The sequence below is a fragment of the Aotus nancymaae genome, unplaced genomic scaffold (assembly GCF_030222135.1).
Source record: "Aotus nancymaae isolate 86718 unplaced genomic scaffold, 86718_ANA_hifiasm-v0.15.2.pri h1tg000007l, whole genome shotgun sequence".
Lineage (NCBI taxonomy): Eukaryota > Metazoa > Chordata > Mammalia > Primates > Aotidae > Aotus > Aotus nancymaae.
The window spans coordinates 47,740,043-47,763,183 of NW_026988418.1; the positions used below are offsets into that span (position 1 = coordinate 47,740,043).

The 23,141-nt window shown below is 41.9% G+C and overlaps 1 protein-coding gene across 3 annotated transcripts in view; it reads right to left on the reverse strand.

The window, feature by feature from the left end:
* Positions 1-1,994: 1,994 nt before the first annotated feature.
* MCOLN2 (mucolipin TRP cation channel 2) overlaps positions 1,995-23,141 on the reverse strand; it is a 72,488-nt gene continuing 51,341 nt past the window's right edge. For 2 of the 3 annotated variants that reach the window (XM_021667727.2, XM_064372576.1), the window contains exons 8-14: positions 19,964-20,076; positions 18,638-18,787; positions 17,126-17,227; positions 16,893-17,015; positions 7,763-7,969; positions 5,652-5,773; positions 1,995-2,865 (exon numbers count right to left, since the gene is read on the reverse strand). In XM_021667727.2, coding sequence (XP_021523402.2) covers positions 2,829-2,865; positions 5,652-5,773; positions 7,763-7,969; positions 16,893-17,015; positions 17,126-17,227; positions 18,638-18,787; positions 19,964-20,076 — 854 coding nt within the window. In that variant the 3' untranslated portion in view covers positions 1,995-2,828. The remainder of the gene's footprint in view (positions 2,866-5,651; positions 5,774-7,762; positions 7,970-16,892; positions 17,016-17,125; positions 17,228-18,637; positions 18,788-19,963; positions 20,077-23,141) is intronic. The other variant, XM_064372575.1, reaches the window with a different exon arrangement.

The following is a 23,141-nucleotide window of genomic DNA, read 5'->3' on the forward strand; positions in this document are numbered from 1 at the left end:
TTAGCTGGGATTACAGAGGCCCACCATCTGTTAGAGGCCCAGCTAATTTTTGTATTTTTAGTAGAGATGGGGTTTCACCATGTTGGCCAGGCTGATCTTGACCTCTTGACCTCATGATCCACCCACCTCAGCCTCCCAAAGTGCTGGGGTTAGAGGCATGAGCCACCGCACTCAGCTGTTAAGCTGGAACTTTAAGTCTGTCTAGATGTCTCTTACGCCCGCACTCTCTCCCACCACCCTAAGTGAACAAGCTTCAAGATGTTGCATATGGTTTTGACTGTGTCACCACTAGCCAAGGAAGTGAATTCAAGGGTTGGAGATGCCAGAATGAAACCAGCAGGCAGAAAGGATGTGTCTCCTAACTTTCACAGAGAACTCTCTAAGTGGAGGCTAATGATAAGAGAGAAAATGATTTATCCCAGATGCGACTATTAGTAGAATTATAAGACAATATTGTTCAATAAAATCCAAAAAGACAATACAGTTGGTAAAGTGACAATTGTGTAACATTATTAAAAAGGGAGAAAACAATGTTTGATATAGATGTGGGGTAACCCTGAAAAACATTTTTCTTCTTAAAACGGTTTTGTCCAGCTGGAGAGAAAGAAATAAAAGAAAACATGAAAGCCAATAAAAGAATGATATGCGCATGAAAGACCATCATTAATCTTCTATTCAAATGGCAGTCACAGCTGTACAATAAGTGAAAGACTTTTAATAGCAATTCTTGGGCCAGGCTCAGTGACTCACGCCTGTAATCCCACCACTTTGGGAGGCTGAGGTGGGCGGATCACAAAGTCAGGAGATTGAGACCATCCTGGCCAACATGGTGAAACCCCATCTCTACTAAAAAAATACTAAAAATTAGCCGGGCGTGGTGGTGCGCGCCTGTAGTTCCAGCTACTCAGAAGACTGAGGCAGGGAAATTGCTTGAACCCAAGAGTCAGAGGTTGCAGTGAGCCAAGATCAAACCACTGCACTCCAGCCTGGGCAACAGCGCCAGACTCCCTCTAAAAAAAAAAGAAAAAAAATAGCAATTCTTTTCAGAGACAAAACTAAGTATATGACAATATACTCAGAAGTTAACAAGTGGTCCAATTACATATCTGATTCTGGAGTCATGCAAATTACCCCCAAACCACGAGTTTAATGGTGTCTTGGTTTAAAAATCAAACATAACTCTTCACATATTTTGCTAAAAAGAAAGTTTAAAATGATAATTTTTAGCAGAATTTTCTGTGTGTAGATATGAGTCATTTACTCTTTTAACAAACTTCAATGGTATTAACTGCATGATTTTTCCCTTCCTAGATTTGATACAGGCATATGAAATGGAGTCGGAGCAAGGAGGGGGAAGGTGACAGGAGGAGGAAAACTGGGTAGGGGATTGTGGGGAGGGGTGACTGAGGCCAAGGAGAAAGAGGAAGAGCCCTGGAAGGGGGTCCTGCTTAATTCAAATTCTCCTCTTTACCAATAACTTTTAAATAGGTGACCACTGAGATAGCTCAAGTATGAAATAAGTCTATGCATGAAGTGATCTTCATCTCTCAAGCTATCATCATAAATATGTATTGAATAACTTCTATGTCCTAGGCTCTGTATCTCCTTCACTGCTTTTAAGAAATTGGGAAATCCCTTTTGGAGACCAAGTAGTTAAGAGAGATGCGATCTGAATTTTTCACTAGGAAGTTGTTTAGAGACACTGCATAAAATAGTAATAGTGCCATATGGAATGATAAAAATAAATTTATTTAGAGAAACTATACCATATTTCTTGGCTAGACAAAGGTAAATACCCAACACAGTGGAGTTCAGTTGTTGAAATGAGTGACCACTGCTGCAGGTCACTTCCACATGTCGTGTGTGTACAAACGACCATCAGCACAGTGATGAGGCAGCCAAATGATTCCCACTGGCTATGCCAACAGTTGCTTCATATCATGCTGAAGAAAACACACAGGAAAACAGGCCAAGAAAAGTCCACTGCATGAGTATGAGGCCTTTTTGTTTATTTAAGGGTGATCTTTTTGTTTTTTTGAGACAGGGTCTCACTCTGTCACCCAGGCTGGAGGATACTGGCACAATCACAGCTCACGGCAGCCTCAACCTGTAGGGCTCAGGTGATCCTCCTACTTCAGCTTCCCAAATAGCTGGGACTACAGATGTCTGCTACCACACCCGGCTAATTTTTGAATTTTTTGTAGAGATGGTGTTTTGCCATGTTGCCCAGGCTGGTCTCAAACTCCTGAGCTCAAATGATCTGCCTGCCTAGGCTTCCCAAAGTGCTGGGATTACAGGTGTGAGCTACTGTGCCTGGCCAAGGGTGATGTTTAAATGGTTTAACAGTTCACCAACTTGGAGTCTCTAGATTGGTATTGCAACCAACTTCATTTCTGTACAGATCATGAATTAACAAATGTCTTCAAACCCAAGAATCACCTTTAAAACAAATCCTTATTTGACAATAAACACACATATTTATGACATGGCCTTAATTTAAACACTACTGTTTTGCACACTCTGAAACGTGATCTTTTTCCATTCCAAGATCATGTCATAGATTAACAGACTAATAGATAATTTTATTATTGCTGTTCAATTGCACTAATGCCCAGTAGTAGCCTATGGTCCATTCTTCATCATTCAAGTTTATAAAAAGTAAATCTGGAACTTCAGTCATGGTCAGCTGGCTAACCACAAGTCCTCTTTCCCACTCCACAGTAAATAAGAGAGTTATTTTGGAACTGCTGCTCCAAGTCATTTGGGGTTCCTCTGCCCAGCCACTGAATAAGGAGGCCTGAACTTTAATCATCCTTAGCAGAAGAACTTTAGTTAATAAGTAGCAAGTGATCATCACTTCTTTTCCTGTAACAGAAAGGGAAAGGGGAAAAGAGAAAACACAATAATTGAAAATCTTTGAGGAGCAATAAGAATACTCTGTATTCTAGGCTCAGATTATAGACATGTTGAGTGAAACATAAAAGAGGAAGAAAAATTAAGACAAGCAACGTATTCTGATTATTTACCAAGGTTCAGAATAAATAAGTAAACAGATAATAGAGAAGGACAATGTATGCTGTTTAAGGTTTGAGTAGATGCTTTGGAAACACTGTGAGGAGTCAACTGTCTCTTAAGAACCTCCGTGCCCCCAGGGAGGGGAACATCCTACACTGGGGCCTCTTGGCTAAGGGAAAGGGGAGGGAGAGGATTAGGACAAATATCTAATGCATGTGAAGCTTAAAACCTAGGTGACAAGTTGACAGGTGCAGCAAACCACCATGGCACATGTATGCCTATGTAACAAACCTGCACGTTCAGCACACGTATCCCAGAACTTAAAGTAAAATTTTTCAAAAAAGAAAAACATGTCACATTTATGTTTTACTCAATAAGTATATCGGTTTGATTCTGAAAAAAAAAAAAAGAAATCTTCATGTCCCTTGGCTAACAAGGCCTTATCAATGACTAGAACAGCCAATTTTCCTCCTTCACTGCAGTAGAAGAAGAGAAAGGTTAATTCTGCATCTGTTCAACCAAGCATCTCTCTCCAAAGAACCACATCCTTTTAGAAGTGGAAGAGGTTTCAGAGGTCATCTGGTCCATCCAAGAGGTTTAGGAGAGGTCACAGGACACACTTGGTTAATGGCAGTGTCCAAAATGAAAAACCCAGGTGTTCTGATGCTCAGGCTAGAGGCTCTGTCAATAACTCAAAGGAGGATCAAATGTATGCTGGTTGTTGGATTGCTCTATTGAAGAGGAGTGACCACAGCCATTCTCCACAGGAAGTAGCATTGGGATAGCAGGTGTCATTTGTCATGGTCACCAGACAGGGGCATAGAGACCTATCTTTGCAGCACTGAATCTTTATATTCCTCTTTACCCTCCATTCACAGCCTTCCTCAATTTCAGTGCATTCTTCTGTTCCTAGCTTTTATTTTATTTTTTAAAAAGTCAGGGTCTCACTACATTGCCCATGCTGGTCTCAAAATCCTGAGCTCAAGTGATCCTCCTGCCCTGGCCTCCCAAAGTGCTGGGACTACAGGCGTGAGCCACTGTACCCAGCCCCATTCCTAGCTTTTAAACACATCAAGCTATACTTAATTTTTGATGGAGTCAAAGCCATCACTTTTTCTCAAGGTTCCATTACAATCCATTTCCTTCCATCAGGGCCTAGGACCTTCATTCACTCTGCAGGGTCCTGGGATCTAGGCTGGTCTGATGATTCCACTAAAACTGTCATAGCTGACTTCACCTGGGACCATCATTTGGCCAAATATAGTTACAGCTACTTCTGTCTTTATTCTTTGATATTCTCTTCTTCAAAACTTTCATCATCCTAGTTCTGCAGCTGATCTCCTTGGTAGATTCTCTTGTTCCCTTGAATTCTTTCATTGTTCATGAGGAGCAGACCCTCTGTCTCACCATGCATCTTTGCAACAACCCTCAGCACACCTTAGGGCGAACTGTCTGCTGCTGTTGCTCCTTGTGTCTCACCGCTCAGACCCAATCTTACCCAAAAGTCTTCGGGTCCACACCTTAAATCTTTCACTTGTTCCATAGGGCTGCATGAGAAAACGTTTAACAACCTCCCAGGACTTCGTGTGTCACAAACACCAAAGACCTATCAGCTATGTTTTAGAATTCATGACTACATTTTCCCATGAAGTTTTTTCCCCCTTATAGTAAAAAAGAGATTTTGAGAGACTTTCCTTACACAAGGTACCTCCTAGGAGGCAACTGCCTATTAAGAAAATTAATTTCCTTTAATCCCAGCTTTCACAGCAATGATTTAGTGCTCTGAGAAAATAAGGTGTGGTTCTGAAAACAGCTCTTCTCAGATCTCATTTTCTGTTTACCAGACATCCTCTCGATCTGCTCAATCACATCATTGTAAGTCCCAAGATGCTATATGAATTGATGAACAGAAAAATACATCCTGTGGTTTTAAATAGCAATTATGTTCTCCTAGCTTCCTTCAGGAATATGGGTTAAAGAATCCTTCCAAAAAGAAAAAACATGTGTAGGGTATACTTTTAGTTACAAACTGGTACCCCTGACTTCAGATGAAAGCAAACATAGGCACATCAAAAAAAAATAGTCTTCACCTGACCCCCATTCTAGTCCACAAATTACTATGCAATATGCTTTGTCCACTGAGGTCTAGACCATTTCCCTACATGTCCTGACGAACAGCAGGCAAAGCACAGCTGGGCAAGGAAGAGCTACAGGTGTGCATTGCTAACCAAGCACTTGGACAGCCTCCTCGCAGGGAGGTTTCCTGCTCTGATCAAGAAAGCTTGCTTGAACCACATACTGTGAAAAGGGAAAATGCCTCTGACATTCCCAGAGTTCCCCCTCTAAAAATAAGAGCTTTGACCTCTTACTTGGGCCACTTAAGAGTTCAGCCTCTTGACTTTAGGGACATAATTTATGCCTTCTCTTAATAGTCTTATAGTATTCCTAAGAGATTACAATCACATCATGTAGCTTTCTACACAACCCTGTTGTAGAAGAAACAATTCATTTCTAAAGCGAATTTCAGTGGGAGGAAAGAAGAGAAAGATGAATTATTTCCCACGATTGCAGGGGCTTTTTCTTAAGGCAACAGAGCAGCCCACTACAGAAGCATGGAGCTTAAACGTGATACTGACCTCTTCCGACAGCAGATGCAGGACAGGAAGGCTGAGGACTCTTTCTGATACTCTTCTTTGCTACTGCATTCCTTCAGGAATTCCTGCAAATCCGTTTCCGGAAACCCATTCTGTTGGAATTTCTTTAGAAAGTACACAATGTCGTTACCTTATTTATAGAGCATGAGAAATTGCTCTTTTGTCAACAAACCAAGCCCACCTTTACTAAAATAAAACTCTCCCACGTTGCTATCTCAGATTCAAGAACTGATATTAACAATGATGAATCAATCTGTCAGTCCCAGAACACCGAGCCAGGGCCACTGTGGGAACAGAGAACAATCCAGAGAAAAACTTCAGAAAGAAAGCAGAGGAGACCCAAGGAAAGGTTTGTTTAAAAAAGGTAATGAAGGAAATAATCAAAAGTCAAAAGTCTACTCTGCGTACAATGGCTCGTGCCTGTAATCCCAGCACTTTGAGAAGACAAGGAGAGAGGATCGCTTGATCCCAGGGGTTTGAGACCAGCCTGGGCAAGATGGGGAGACCCCATCTCTACAAAAAATACAAAAATTATCTGGGTATGGCGGTGTGCACCTGTAGTCCCAGCCACTTTGGAGGTTGAGGCAGGAGGATTGACTGAGCCCAGGAGTTGGAGGCTATATTGAGGTAGGATCACATCACTGTCTTCCAGCCTGGGCAACAGAGCAAGACCCTCTCTCTTAAAAAAAAAGTCTTAAACTTTAATGCTAACAGCAAGACTAGATAAGACCTCCCCACTCCACATACACATTGGCAATGTAGACTCTGCCTGGGAAGTAATCACTATTTCCTCTACTTTAGTGGAAGTTGGTCACTTAGTGGGACAGAAGACAGTAGATTTTTCCAAGAAGACACAAAGGCTCCCTCCCTTCATGCTTAATAAGACAACCCACTTCAACACTGAGGCTCCCCTGCCCCTCTGTAGCAGGACTGTGCACCTCTTCCTTCTCCATGCAAGCCCTGCTACGAGAGCCAACTACTATTCCCACTTGAACCTTATCTCCCCACACATTCAAAAGGTATTCTGGAGTTTTCCCAATGGACTGGCTTTCTTCTGCATTATTCTGAGAAAGTGGTTAAGCAGAAAACAGCCCTGACAAAGGCAGGCACCCCTGGTTTTTCAGTCACTGACCCTGAAGCAGGGTTTTCTAAGTATGACCATCTGCTGTAAAGATGATACCAGCACCCAAATCAGTTAAATGGGCCTAGTCTGAAAGGATACAGAACCTATCAGGTAGCTTAAGAAAGTAGGAAGCTAGGGTGGGCACGGTGGCTCACACCTGTAATCCCAGCACTTTGGGAAGCCAAGATGGGCAGATCATGAGGTCAGGAGTTCAAGACCAGCCTGACCAAGACAGTGAAACCCTGTCTCCACTAAAAATACAAAAAAAAATAGCCAGGCATGGTGGCTGGCACCTGTAATCCCAGCTACTCAGGAGGCTGAGGCAGAAGAATCGCTTGAACCTGGGAAGCAGAGGTTGCAGTGAGCAGAGATCATGCCATTGCACTCCAGGCTGGACAACAGAGTGAGACTCCAAGAAAGGAAAGGGAAGGGAGGGGAAGGGAAGGGAAGGGAAGAGAGGGGAGGGAAGGGGAAGAGAAGGGTGAGAAGGGAGGGGAGGGGAGGGAGAAGCTAAACAGTCACAAAAGCCTTAGTTTTCAAAATTTAAAGGAAACCTGCGCCATGACAGTAGCCATATCTTCCAGTGTGAGTTGTAGTAATATCTGAGAGTTGTGAGGGGGCCAGTCACCTCTCATCCCTGAAACTTAGGACTCTATCGCAAGTTTCAGGTAGCCACACTGGCAGGTTTATCTGTCAGGGCTGAGACCAGTAGCCCAACTACCTGACTCACCCCCTTCCACCCATCCTTACCCCATTTCCGTTCTGTTTCCCACCACCCCTCCAAACCGATCCACCGTGCTGTGGGTAACAGGGACAATGTCCTAAAATTCATCTCTGGCCTTTAAAAAGTCTACCTCAAAATCTGAACTGTAATATTTTAAGTAAGTTTTTAAAATATGGTATTTTCCTATAATCTATACAGAATTTGCAATGATTTTTTTTTTGGCAGCAAATACTGATAATTACTTACCTTAATGGTGTCATAAGAATCCGTAATAAGTGCAATAAAAAGGCTGAGAATCATATATATAAAAAGGCTGATAAAGGAATATAAATACAGACGACTGAACAGCCACACCAAGATGCTCTTCTGCTGGATTTGGGCAAAGGTTGCAAACATGTCATCACCGTTGACCAGAGAAAACAGACACTCAGCAACTGTGTTCAGATTTTCAAACTGTAGGGAGAAATAAAAATTAGGTTCTGAAATAGAGTATTCTAAAAAGCCGACAGTATCCAGTTAGCTTGTTTTGTTAACACTGTTTTTGTCATTTGTAGTAGCGGTAACTTATCTATTTTAAGATGCTAGAACACCAGAAGAAGTAGGAAAACATTATTCGAAAATCCCCTCTGAGCCAGGTGCAGTGGCTCATGCCTATAATCCCATGGCACTTTGGGAGGCCAAGGTTGGAGGATCACTTGAGCCCAGGAGTTTGAGACCAGCCTGGGCAAGATTACAAGACCCGATCTCTACAAAAAATACAAAAATCATCTGGGCATGGTGTGTGTCTGTAGTCCCAGCTATTCGGGAGGCTGGGGTGGGAGAATCTCGAATCCAGGAAGTTCAGGGTGCAGTGAGCCAAGGTTGTGCTACTACACTGCAGCCTGAGGGACAGGGCAACACACACACACACACACACACACACACACACACACACACACTCTCCTCTCTATACTCTCAAAGTTAATCTCTTGACAATTCTCTCAGTTTTCCCTGATGCATTTTTTTATATATTTGTGGTCATATCGTCTAACAATTTAGATCCCAGTTTTTCTCCTAATTAACATAAGCATCTTCTTATGTTTTCTATACTTAGAGAGCATTTGTGGGGTTTTTTGTTTATTTTATTTTTTTTGAGATGGAGTCTCACTCTGCTGCCCAGGCTGGAGTGCAGCGCAATCCCAGCTCACTGCAACCTCTGCCTCTGGTATTCAAGTGATTCTCATACCTCACCCTCCCAAATAGATGGGACTACAGGTGTGTGCCACTAAGCCCGGCTAGTTTTTGTATTTTTAGTAGAGATAGGGTTTCACCATGTTGGCCAGGCCGGTCTCAAACTCTTGGCCTCAGGTGATCTGCCCACCTCAGCCTCCCAAATTGCTTGGATTACAGGCATGAGCCATGGCGCCCAGCTGACATTTGTTATGTAACAGACCATTCCTTGGAAATGTCAACAAAACTTTCTACCACCCTAACCGGAAAAATGAGGTTTTTTCACTAGAAGGAAACCTAGGCAAAACCATTCAGGACATAGGCGTAGGCAAGGACTTCATGACTAAAACACCAAAAGCATTGGCAACAAAAGCCAAAATAGACAAATGGGACCTAATCAAACTCCACAGCTTCTGCACGGCAAAAGAAACAGTCAATAGAGTGAATCGGCAACCAACAGAATGGGAAAAAATTTTTGCAGCCTACCCATCTGACAAAGGGCTGATATCCAGAATTTACAACGAGCTAAAAAAGATTTACAAGAAAAAAACAAACAAGCCCATTCAAAAGTGGGCGAAGGATATGAACAGATACTTTACAAAAGAAGACATACATGAGGCCAACAAGCATATGAAAAAATGCTCATCATCACTGGTCATTAGAGAAATGCAAATCAAAACTACATTGAGATACCATCTCATGCCAGTTAGAATGGCGATCATTAAAAAATCTGGAGAAAACAGATGCTGGAGAGGATGTGGAGAAATAGGAACACTTTTACACTGTTGGTGGGAGTGTAAATTAGTTCAACCATTGTGGAAAACAGTGTGGCGATTCCTCAAGGACCTAGAAATAGAAATTCCATTTGACCCAGCAATCCCATTACTGGGCATATATCCAAAGGATTATAAATCGTTCTACTATAAGGACACATGCACACGAATGTTCATTGCAGCACAGTTTACAATAGCAAAGACCTGGAACCAACCCAAATGCCCATCGATGATAGACTGGACAGGAAAAATGTGGCACTTATACACCATGGAATATTATGCAGCCATTAAAAACGAGGAGTTCGCGTCCTTTGTAGGGACATGGATGAACCTGGAAACCATCATTCTCAGCAAACTGACACAAGAACACAAAATCAAACACCACATGTTCTCACTCATAGGCGGGTGTTGAACAAGGAGAACACATGGACACAGGGAGGGGAGCACTATACACGGGGGTCTGTTGTGGGGGAGTGGGGGGGACAGCGAGGGGGTGGGGAGTTGGGGAGGGATAGCATGGGGAGAAATGCCAGATATGGGTGAAGGGGAGGAAGGCAGCAAATCACACTGCCACGTATGCACCTATGCAACAACCTTGCATGTTTTTCACATGTACCCCAAAACCTAAAATGCAATTAAAAAAAAAAAAAATACTGGTGTTACTATTGTTAGGGGGTTCCTTGAAAAATGATAGCGTCATAAAAATTAATCGCTTTAGAATAAAACATTGCTTGCTTCTTCACCTAGCTCAGCACTAAATGATATGCTAGGTGTTCTTTCTAAGTTCTATGAAAGATCTATGGTGAAATGATATATATATTTGACCTATCAAAGGATCACAGTATTGGAGGTGAGATGGTTTTTGGACTTTGAGACGTGGGTGGCATCCTGAGGATCCCTTCTGTCGCCACCTTGGATAAGTCAAAATATTCCTAAGCACAAAAAACTTTGTTCTCATTTTATGCTGGATCCAAACAAACAAAAAACTGGAGATGTGGGACAAATCTGAGCCCTTTCAGACACCCACAAAACAGATGCTTTTGTAAAAAGGCAAGAAAATGCTAGGACACATTATATTTTGTCTAGTTTGGCTTGCTCATTATTTGATAACTGCACCTCAAATTGTGATCTCCAATGGATCATGATACCAGGAGCCTAAAGAGAAGAATGTAGTGAACTTTCTGGGTCTGCTTCCTCAAAAGCAAATGGAACTTCATTCCACCCTATTTCCCAGAACTTTGACCAGGATCAAAAAGGGTAGTATATGAGAAAGCATTGTTCAACGGTACACATTACAATAATGGCAGGTATTTACTCCCCACATACCTACTTTGTCTCAAATTTAGTAAGCAACATTCTCTGCAAGTTGTAAAGCTCTCGTTTGCTTTAAAAGAAAAAAAAAAAAAAAAAAGCAAGATTATCCAAGAAGTCAAATATTGAATGATTTCAATATTCTGAACAAACTCAATGCTTTCCTCTTAGTCTAATGGTGCATTATCAATACGGTAGCCACTAGCTACATGTAGATATTGAGCCTTTGAAATGTGTCTAGACTGAATCGACATATGCTGTAAATAAAAAATACATGCTAATCCAAAAATTTAGTACAAAAATAAGAATGTATAAAACACATTACTAATAATTTGTATGTTGCTTAAATGTTGCAATGATAGTATTTTGGACTTACTGCATTGAATAAAATATATTATTAAATCAAAAAAAAAAAAGAAAAATGAGGTTTTTTTCTAAATTGCCCTATTTCTGTCAGTGATTCCAATTTCCTACCAAAGAACCACTCCGAAATAATTAAGTCCTTAGAACTCTGTGTTGAACTGATTACTCTTCTCCCTTTCAGTCTTCTAAGGCCTGTCCGTTCCTATCACATGTTTCTCCGATCTGCCCTTTCTACTCTACTGTGATGTCAACACAAATTTCTGAATTATTACAGAAACTTCCAAGTAAGTCTCTTTTACTCTAATCTCTTCACTCTCCCCAGTTGAAGCTGCAGGAAAACCTGTACTTGAAGAAGATGGCTTTCAGGTCATTTCTCCCTTGTCTGATTTCTCATCAGACTTGAGATTATACAAAGTCTGGATGCAAAATAAAAGTCCAAACCAAGAAGGTTGTGGTAAGTTCCTCCTTCATGCAGCCTCATCACATCTCCTCCTTGTCAATTTTTCTTTTCTTCTGAGACCGAGTCTCACTCTGTCGCTCAAGCTGGAGTGCAATGGTATGGGCTTGGCTCACTGCAACCTCTGCCTCCAAGGTTCAAGTGATTCTCCTGCCTCAGCCTCCTGAGTAGCTGGGACTACAGGCATGTGCCACCATATCCAGCTAATTTTTGTATTTTTAATAGAGACAGGGTTTCACTATATTGGCCAGGCTGGTCTCGAACTCCTGACCTTGTGATCCACCCGCCTCAGCCTCCCAAAGTGCTGGGATTACAGGCATGAGCCACCATGTCCGGCCTCCTCCTTGTCAATATTAACACGCTGTGCTTATCTCCTCCAACACCAGGCCCATCCCTACATTTTTCCCTCATGGAATTTATTCTCCTCACCTGCTGTATACTTCTCTTCTCTGTGTCCAGTTAAGCCAATGTTCAAGAATTAATTCAGAGTGTACTTCAAGACAGAGTGCCCTGGCATCTCTAGTCCTTTCTCTGCACTCTGTATCGGTAAGAATCACAGAATGAACTACGGATGGTCTTCTAATTATTTTTATACACAATTCCCTGTCCTGCAACTAGATACAAACACCACGCCTTACACTACTAGCCAAGCCACGTGGTTGGACCAGGCAAGCCAAATTGGTGGCCAAGGGAGAGGGTCCACAAATGCACCCCAAACAAGGATCGCACTCATGGCTTTGCTGCACCAGCAAAAACTCTGAAGAACTCAAGTCCTTCTCCATAAAAACCTAGAGGAAATATCCAATTGAACAAATCATTTAACAATATGTAGATTATTTAACAGTAAAACAGGGGTGTTGCCAGAGTAAATATTTTCCATACCCTACACTAGCCTTAAAACATTGAAGTTAAAGCTGAAAACATTGACACTAAAGTTGGTTTCTATGGATGTCAATTACAACTCTGACAGCATCATTAATAATTCATATTTCTCAGTTTCTTTTGGAATCCAGTCAACTCCTTTCTCTAGTCGCAAGAACCCATAACTCCAAGCACAACTGTCTGTGCTTCAGGTTTCAACTGCAAATAGCTAGTTGGTCAGTACATGTCACATTCATTTCTTAATTTTCTGTTTAGTTACTTATCAGGCTAGACACAATATCTGTCTCAACGTTAACATTATTCATAACCATTTTACCTCCTCCTCCTCTTGTAAACATGAGAATTATTTTAACACACCAAAGAGTTAAAACAGATACGCAGTCAATTTTAGGTGTTTGGTAACACCCTGCCATTTTGTACAAGAAGTGGCTGTGAATCAGAGTCCCTTTCAGTGGCCAAATGCCATAGTAGAATTGAGCTTAAAAATACTCAAGGTCCTAATGTGCTTCCAGTCTAGAAGGACCACATTTGTAGGGCATTCCTTTGATTTTTGAGAGATCACAGCCCCTGGAAAGCAGGCATTACACTCTCACTCGCTCTCTCTCTCTCTCTCATTGCTTTTTGTTTGTTCAACAAACTTGTTCAGCACCTGCTATGGTCTATGTACTGAGCTGGAGACTGGGAATGTAAAGAGAAACAAGCCATAGTTCCTGCCTTCCAAGAACTTGGTCTACAAGAACCTAGCAATGTTGGGTGCACGGTAGACATTTAATACATATTAAATGGCTATTTCCATAAACAGTCCCCATAGCTTCTCTGGGACCACAGCAAGAACCCAACCATTCATTTCACAAATGGTAATTTTGCAGTTGGGCCAAAAACCTTTCATTTCAATGAAAACATAACCTGCAATGGCTTATGTCAGAGAATGACATAAATATTTGCTTTAAGAGCTGATGCCAAGAATCTCATGCAAACTTTAGGCAAAATGTTTTAGCTGGCTAATGGTTCTTTTGAATGTGAGGTACTTGGCTAAAACCAGAGGCCTTGGAAGGAGGAAAATGTAATGCAGAGTCTGCTGAACTTTGACCCACGGCACCAAGCAAAGTCCAACAATTTTTCAAGCCTCGGTCTTCTCATTTGTAAAATGGGGACAAAGCAAGGCTAGGATTTATTCCTCATAGACCAAAAAAGTCCTCTGGAAATGTAAAAGCCACATTAGAGTAATGTTTAATAATTCAAGATGAGGTTTGGAAGAACATTAACAGTCTGTCTCTCGCCCTTGGTGTCCAGACATTTCGAAAGGGCATTGCGCCAAAGTCCATTAGTGCTGGGAACGCACATCAGCAGGATACTGTTTGTATCTTGACTCTCTTACCGTTGAGACCCTGCAATCAGATGCTTAACAGGAAGACAGGAAGCTGAAGTGTTATGAGACCCCAGCTATCAGTCAAACAGTAGTATAGAATTACAGTTTTCCTGATGTCTCTTTTTAGCTGTTTTGTTTTAAAGAAAAAAATAGCTTTCATGATCAAGATTGCTGTGATTCTAAAAATCCTACAAAAATGCCTGCTTGGAATGCTCAGCTTTTCAAGGCTTCGGGTAATCCTGAAAGTCCTCTGATTCAGACACTGGCAGAGCCTGAACATGCTGACAGCTTGGATTAATTTGGGGGTAAGGATGCAAGGGGCAATAAAATATTCTAACTTCAGATTCAAAGAGGCAGCAATATGGAGAAGAAAAACACAAAATTCCAAAACCAGACTAACGTTTTCTTTCTCTCCCCTGACTTGTACATTCGGTGAATTAACTCAGCTGTGCATTTCCCCAATATATCCGCCTGGTGAGAGATGCCATAAACGGACCTACCGGCAACCCTACAGACACCCCCTATCCCTCCACTCCTCCAGGGGCGGGAGGATAAAGGGAAAGCTGATATTAAGTGACAGACATAAGTTTAGAGCTGCAATGTCCACAATGGTAGTCACCAGCCACATGTGGCTAGCCAGCGTCCAATAGGTAGCTAGTCCAAATTGAGATGTGCCGTGAGGATAAAATATCCACCAGATCAAAAAGACTAGTATGAAGGAATGTAAAATATTTCAATATTTTATAATGAATACATGCTGAAATAATGTTCTAGGTATATTAGGCTTACAATATATCATTGAAATTAATTTCATCAGTTTTTTGTTTCTTAATGTGGATATTAGAAAATTTTACAGTATAGGCAAAGCTCTCAGTTATAGCCAAAATTGCATTTTTCTTGGATGGTGCTGGTTCAGAACATCCCAATTTCACCTGGATCCTTTGAAAGGACAAAACTGAACATATGGAAATGCAATCAGGCTCACAAAACAAGTAACCTCATTTTTCACGAGGTGACCTTGACATCATTGAGAGAATGAGACTGACTACATGGCTGTCCAATCACGGTTGATCTCCAAGTACAAGCCTGTTTTTTGTCAGACTAAATGCTCTCCTGCAATGATCTGTTTTAGATAATACCAAGAAAAGCCTTACAGAGTATGGGTCAAAGCACAGGTACTGGAGTCAGGCTGACCTGGGTTTGAATCCCATCTCTGCCATTTTCTAGCTGGGTAATCTCAGGAATATTATTTAATATATTAAGGTGCCTATATTCTGTGAAAGGATCATCAGATTTCCTCACAGAGAAGGGGAGGAAAGGGTTAACACAACAAGGGAGATGAAGAATCCTGGGCACTATGCCTAACAGACAGCATTTGAGAATGGTAGCCATCTAGTAAAATTCAAGCAATCTTATCTGAGCACCTTCCAGAATAATAATAAGGTAGGGGAGATGGGGGTGAGGTGCAAAGGAGATGGGACCACTTGTCCAGAGACCTTGGGGTCAGTGAATTAAAGCCAAATCCTCAGGCACAGTATTTATTCCACACAGTGCAACACTGCCCTCTAGTGACAAAGAGGTGGAAAAGCTTTCAGAGCATGAGGCAAGTAAGGAAGAAAAATATATTTTTCCAGGCTCTGACAGTAAGTTCTCCAAATCAGAGATATCATAGCAAAGAATAATTTTTTCTCATGAGTCACCTTTAAAGCAGTGACATGGAATTTGAAGAGCAATAATATTACCAAGATTTACTACTAACCCAGAGGTTGTCACTTTGTTAATTATATAATATCTCAAATAGGAAAAACAGTAATTCTCTCTAGACATATTAAATGTGACACTTGAAAAGGAGAAAGTCCAACTGTGCCCGGTTACCTGGCATTATTCTGATAGGACAGCTATCAGAATAATAACAAAGAGTAAGCTATGCATTAATAACAAAGAGTAAGCTACACATTAATCTTAAACCTTCTGATAGAAGAGTAAGCTATACATTAATCTTAAAAATGTATAGCTTACTCTTCGTTAACAGTTTGTAAACCAGATTTTATCATATGTTCTTTGGCTAATGGTGCTAACAAGGTCAAAACTTAAGGCTGTACTGGTATACAAACTTGGAAGCAATACTTGCCATTTTTAACCTCTTTTCTTCTTGCAGAGCATCTAAGTGAGGAAAACAGTACCCTGGGCTGTTGTGGAGAGTAAGTAAGAAAGAAAACAGAAAAGCCCAGCAGAGTGTCTAACACACAAGCAGTAAGTGTTAGCTGCTGCTATTTTTGTTGTTTCTATTGTTCCAACTGCCACAGGCCCATGGAGGAAAAGCCATAAGATGAAATAACTCCTTTTACTTTTTTGGGTTAAAAACAAGGCTTACCTAGTTTCATTTCCTGATGTATCTACCAATCAAATGTATCATTTTATAACAAGAACATCTTAGCATAACTTTGATGTCCCTGAGATTATAATGCTAACTGAAGTTTGGTAATAGTTTAGAATTCAGATACTGATCTTTAATAAGGCACAAAGATGATGCTGTAACCAAAACCATCTGCAGAGACAAGGCATGTCACTATTTCAATCATAAACCTACTATGGTTGTTCCAGGCCGTCTCTGCCCATCTTCATTCTTCTCAATTAACTTGGATGAAAAACATAATACTTTAAATTGGAAATTTTTAATAGGAATTTTCCTCACTTAATTTTCATTTTTAATATAGTGATTTCATCTCCAAACATTTCCCATTTGATGATCACTGGGTAACTATGTGACCCCTTAAGCCAGTCCCAGACAACTATAATCCATGCTTTCTAGTCTTGTACAGTTCTTGGTTCAATATCCTATAGTCACTTCTATATCCTGAAAAGGAAAAAAAGAAAAACTGATAAAAAGATATGTGTTTACTGATGTCAAGGTTACGTGATAGAGAAGATTAAGAAGCCAGTGAGTGCTAGAAACCCATGATCAAGAGTCCCACGTGCCCATGTGCAGAAGGAAGAATTTGTGCTACATACCTTGTCATGGTATGGTCCTAAGACAATCCAGCCACAGAATGTGTAACCCAGATAAATCATACCAGCACAAGCACAAAACCGAAGAACTTTTGGCAGTGAGGCCTGCATTGTTAAAATCAGCACCTGAAAAAAAAAAGAATTAACAGGACGGATGAAATGGAAAAGTAGCTACTAGACCCCAAAGAATAAATGAGTCTCAAGTGCAGTGGCACTGCCCGGTGCCACATCCTTACATTATATGCCTGGAAATAACCCAGGTATCTGATGACTCCAACCCAAACAAAGAGCGTAGACGTTCCAAGCAAAATGCTGCACAGATCATAGTTTGTGAGATTCTAAGGAATGAAAAAATAAATAAACAAGAAAACGAGACAAATGAGTAAAATATTTGATTTCACTTAGCTTATTAACCTTACTTTAAACCAATTTATAAAAAAAGAACTATCTGCCTCCCTATAGGTGATAGTAAGAGTTCTTTAAAGAAAAGAAGAAGAAAAACAGAGAATATAATTCCAAATGTGTTTCTCATTTTCTTTCAGTATTTCAATTAGTTGAACTAAATTTTTTTTCCAAATAATACTCCGAAATAGAAATTGCATTTATCACTGACCTAGGCATTCGAGGACATAAATTAACGGTGTTTGTTAAGTATCAAACAATACAATTCAGCTGCTTTTGAAAGAAAATTCCAACATGATTTGCTAACACAGCTCCTGCTCTCAGGAAAATCTAGGGCTAGTTGAAAAGACAAAACACAAACTTGATTCTCATATAATATGCTAAATGCAATGAAAGACACAATGCCTAGCTCATCACAGAGAGACCGCCACAGACTCCACCCCAGAGCAAAGGTGGGCCTGCAGGACAGGCTGGGAGGAAGCGTCACAGGTCAGTGGACAAAGGCTGAACAAAGGCACAATGCTGACAAGACCTCCTAGAGGGACAGGGTTAGAGCAGAGGCAGGAGCGGGAGGCAGAGCTGGATGGTGATGACCCCAGGGGCCATGCTGAGGGAGGCCACTTCATCCCAAAGTAGGCCCTAATAGGTAGAAAGAATGATAATAGCCAGATAGACATTTCCAGAAAAGTCCCTGTGTAAACGGATCTCAGGGATATGAAACGGAAGATGGGAAGGCGGGTGAGGAGGCTGTGGTCACAGTTGGCCAAAGAGAAAGAGGCCTGAAAAAGCCAGACGGAGCCAGGTTGGGGCAGAGTGGGTGCGTTAGGGTTAGGAGTTAAGGCTGGTGGGACCTCTGGCAAACAGCAGAGAGTGGACAGAAAAACAGTGCGGTGAAGGAGTCGTCGAGGCTTAGTTAGGAGATCAAATCAACTAAGTTGTACAAAGGGCCAGGTTGTAGCAGCCACGCTGACATTCCTGCCCTCACCCCATCCATCGGAGCACCCAATGGTCACAAATCCTCCCCACAGGCTCCTGGCATGCAGGTTCAGGGAAGGGACTGGTTTATGGGTAAGCTGCTCCTTTTGCAACTTAAAAAGAAAAATGAGGCCCAAATAACCAGTGTTCTCAAGCTTAGTCACTATTCTGGAGCCATCGCCAAGTTTTGTTCCACGGCTTCCTACTTTCCCTTCACGAGGAACCAAGCCAGGAGAGGCCTCACTTGTGCTGCTGTGAGAAAAGGGAACACACAGGAATCAACTGGTCTCCAAAGGATCGTACGTCTTAAGATGCCTGTGGCCACCCGCGAGAAGATGAAGAAAATAAGACTTTAAATGGGCTTCCCTCACCTTTGCTTTGATTTCCATTTTTAATATGGAGCCAATGATTGTCATTAGGTCGCTGATAATCACCAGGACGTACCAGCCGTTGATGAACTCCCACTGGTCGGCATCACACACACGCCGCTTGTACTTCTCCAGGAAGAAATTTAGAAATCTCTACGGCAAACATTTAAAGAAGTGTTTCTTACAAACCACACTGCCCTCTGGAAGGAGAAGGCAAGTGCAAAACAGTGCTCTCACCTGTCAAAGGACATGGTATTGCGTTTCCAACTCGCCAGATCCACCTCAAAGGTGGAAGTTACAGCACATACTTTCCCCCGTAAACTGAGTAACCATTCAGTTGTCTGTGAAGCTACCTCAAACATGAAATACGTATGCTCTAACTCCAGCAGGCTCCTGTCATAACTAGAACACAGTACGTTCCAAATACTCTTCGTATTATCAACACGTTCATTCCAATGACAACCCAATGAACCAGGTTCTGGCAGGTCTATGATCCAGAGGAGGGAACTGAGGCACCAAGAGGCTAAGCCAGGATCCAAGCCCAGGCAGGCCGGCTCCAGAGCGTGTGCTCTGAATATAAGGCCCCTCACCTTGGCAGGGATAGGACCTTAACCTTGCATTCGGAACATCAAGGCGATCGGGGAGCATTTAAGAGAGGTGGATATTTACAAAGGACATTGACAAAGGTCAGGATTACGGAAAGTCAAATGCAGACTACGTCCCTGCTCCACAAATGGTACTCTGTGGACTTCCGATTTCCCCTGACCCCAGTGTGCATTTGCACACATGCCACAAACCAGAATAAGATGTGTGGGGAGCAGAAGTATACATTCCTAAGAGCCCTGAGGGTAAAAAGGCAAAATGAAACTCAGAGGAGAATTCTAAACTATTTTAAACACAGAATAAAGTACTTTATGCTTCATTATAATCCATTTACCATGCCTCCCTGTCAAAACGAACTCTGATTTGAAGACAAAAGATGAAACCCACACATGCTATTACTCTGTTCTTCAGATCATTCCTGAATTGAAGAGGACCTCGTTATTCTGGAACCATTCAAAAGCCTGAGAGTTCACCACTGTGTGTCTGTACTTACCAGCTCAGTTTTAAGCAGGATAATTATCTGATCCCACCTGACACACTCAGAGCCTTTACTCGCTTCCTACACCTCAGGCTGATGAATGCTTCATAGGGGCAACTACTCAGAGGAATCTAATTTAGTGAAAGGGCTCCAAAAGAGGCAGGTGGCACAGCATCGGTGGTCCGCTGCTTGGGCAAACTGAGGGTGCGGGCCAAGAGGGCAGGAAGAGAAGGTGAACACACTCTTACCTTCCGTAACCTTAGAGCAAGAACAATGGATCTTGTACACAGAATAAGAGATGCCAAGCAAATCACAATGACAAATGCATCAAACGCCAGGACATACTGAGCATTTTTCTGAGCTGAGGAATAAAAACAGAATTCAAATGTTAAACACACCTTACCGGAAAATAATTGCCAAACAAAATGGCAGTGTGAAAAGAAGTTCAAACTTTTTTTCAAAGTTCAAAATGTTTTGCCTACTGTTAAAACAAAATGGTAAATATCAGAAACAAATCACACTGCATTCATTCAGATATACATATATAAGGCAAAACATTCCCTGATATAAAGCTCTACATTTTAAAACATGTGAACTGCTAATAAATGTACTCAAATTTACATATAAACATTTACCATAAAATAGAATTCAACAAAAAGTGAGCCATTTGGGCTCCATTTAAAAAAAAAAAAAAAGGCAAAACTCCTGACATACTCTGAATTCTTTCACATAAAAGCAGAGACATCAAGTTCACCATTAATAAGAGAACAAACAAATTAAAACACCACCACTCAGAATCCCCACTTCTGCTTCTCAACCTCACTGTGCACTTCCCCAGGACATAGAGGCAATTCTACAAGCCTTCTCTGTATGTAGAGAAGAACGCTTCTTGGAATGGAAGCAAGGAGGGGAGTGGTAATCAGATTTTTGGTTTGGAGCACACAGCAGCAAGGGGAATGTACAGGAGGGAGATGAAACTAACCTTCGTTTCTCTCAGACTTCAGGATACTGTCTCAGATCCCAACCCGGCCCTCTCCTGCCTGGCCCCCACCTTCTCCACCCTGCAGCCACACTGGTCTTCCTTCTTTCCTGCTCTCGCCTCAGGGACTTTGCACATGCCGGTCCATCTGCCTGGAACAGCACTTCTCCCACACACATGGTTCAGATTATTTATTTTCAGCCTCAAGTTCCAAATGAAAAATCTCCCATCTCAGAACAGAATTCCTTAAATTCTCATCTCTCTTAGCCCCCTCCTATATGCTTTCGTGGTTCTCGGTTACTACACACACCCAGAGCATCTTTACTTTCCTCTGCACCACAGACACTGACCTTGTAATCACAACTACAAAGGCAGCACAGCACGTGCACAGAGACAGTGTAGAATGAGAAAGAACACAGTCTCTGGAGCCCAACAGCCTGGTTCTGAATCTCAGCTCTTCACTCAGAAGCTGTAGAGCCTTGAGGAAGTTGCTTAACCCCTGCACCACAGTTTCCTCCTCTGAAAAGTGGGTAGAATTTAAAAATACCTACATCATAGGGCTATTGTGAAAATTATGCAAATTCATATGAAAAGACCCCTTAAAACAGCCTCAGGAAAATAATAATAGCAGACACAGTGGTTACTATTTTATCATTCAGTGTCCATCTTCCACACCAAGTGATTGGCTCTGTAAAGCAGGGCCCATAAGTAGTTGCTATGGTTTGAGTTATTTGTCTCCTCCAAAGCTCATGTTGAAATTGAATCCCCAATGTGACAATATTGAGAGGGAGGGCCTTTAGGAGGTGATTGGGTCATGAGGTCTCTGCCCTCATAAATGGATTAATCCACCTATCAATTAATGAGTTATCAAGAGAATGGTTTGAGGAGGAAGAAGAGGAGGAAGAGACACTTGAACTAGTATGCTCACCACCACCCTCCGCCCCGCCCCACCCACCATGTGATGCCCTGCACTGCCTGGGGACTTCACAGAGAGTCCCAAACAGGAAGAAGGTCCTCATCAGAAGTGGTCCTCTGACCTCGGACTTCTTAGGTTCCAGAACTGAAAGAAATGCATTTCTTTTCTTTGTAAATTAGCCAGTTTCAGGCATTCTGTTATAAGTAACAGAAAACAGACTAAGACAGTAGTGTTGAACGAAATGCAGAAACTGTGCTTAGCATAATGCTTCAGCATACTTACAAATAAATGAAGAGAACTGAGCAGCACATAAGACCATTGAATAATCTAAGTTAGAACTTACGATGGTCTGAGCTAAGTTGAGCAGAGTGAAAGGAGGCACAGAATCGCAAGAGATGGAGAGTCGCGGCCTGGTCTCTAACTGGATCTGGGGAATAAGGAAGAACAAGAAGGATTCCTGGTTTCCTGTCTTTGGTAAACCAAGTTCACTCTGGATATTCAAGACAAGAGAGGACTATTTGGTGGCAGTTAAAGCAATGGGTGTGATGTCCTCTCAGAGAGACCACTGGGAAGGACAGGAGTGGGGGGTGGGGAGCGATGCTTGAGAATTAGAAAAGGAGATGAGCTCAGGAATGAGATGGAGCAGAAAGGCCAGAGAAGCAAACAGAACCAGGAACAGGCAACCTTCAGAGGAGAGGCTGCAGCTGGAGTCCTCCACAGCAACACCTCTGCAGAGACGGTGTTGAAGAGATATGCCTTGGATTTAATAATGCAAAGATGTGAGTGACACTGGCATGAGTGTCTGAGGGCAAAGCAGCTGCTACAGTGGGTGGTGAGCAGAGACAGCCAGCTGGTAAATGCAATACTCTGAGCAAATGATTTCATCTTATAAGCTTCAGATGTCCCAGCTACAAAATGGGGAGGACAAGTGTACTCGTTTCTGGGGCTGTCATGAGAACCAGGTGGAACAGTCCACGTGAAGCGCTTGTTAGAACAGTGCCCAGTTATTTATATTTACCTTTAGCCATTTTACACTCAAGAGAATTATCTTGAGGTGTCATCTAATGGGTGGCCAAGAAAACAACTTAGCTCTATCATAATGCAAGATTTTCTCTTTTTTCTTGGATCCATGGAATGGGGCAGAGGATACAGAGGCAGCTCTTGAGAAGATAAGACTGAAAATCTTATGAAATGCAAGGACAGCATCTAGTACCTTCCTTTCTGACACATAACTAGAACACAAATCTCGAAGACAGCTTGTATTGGACCTTGTTTACAGATGGGAAAACAAACAGGCTTAGAAACAGAAACCAGCCCTCCTAACAGAATCCAGTATAGGAGTCTGTTTTTCTTTGAATTACTGAGAAGACTAGTTTGGTATGCTAAAAAATATGTACTTTATGAACATCTCAATTGCTTTCGTGCTCTATTGAAACCAAGTTATCCCACAGGAACATTTCCAAACTTGGGTTTAAAATACACTAGTCCAGAAAGATGCCCCTGTCAACATTTTTAGGGGAGTCCCACAGAC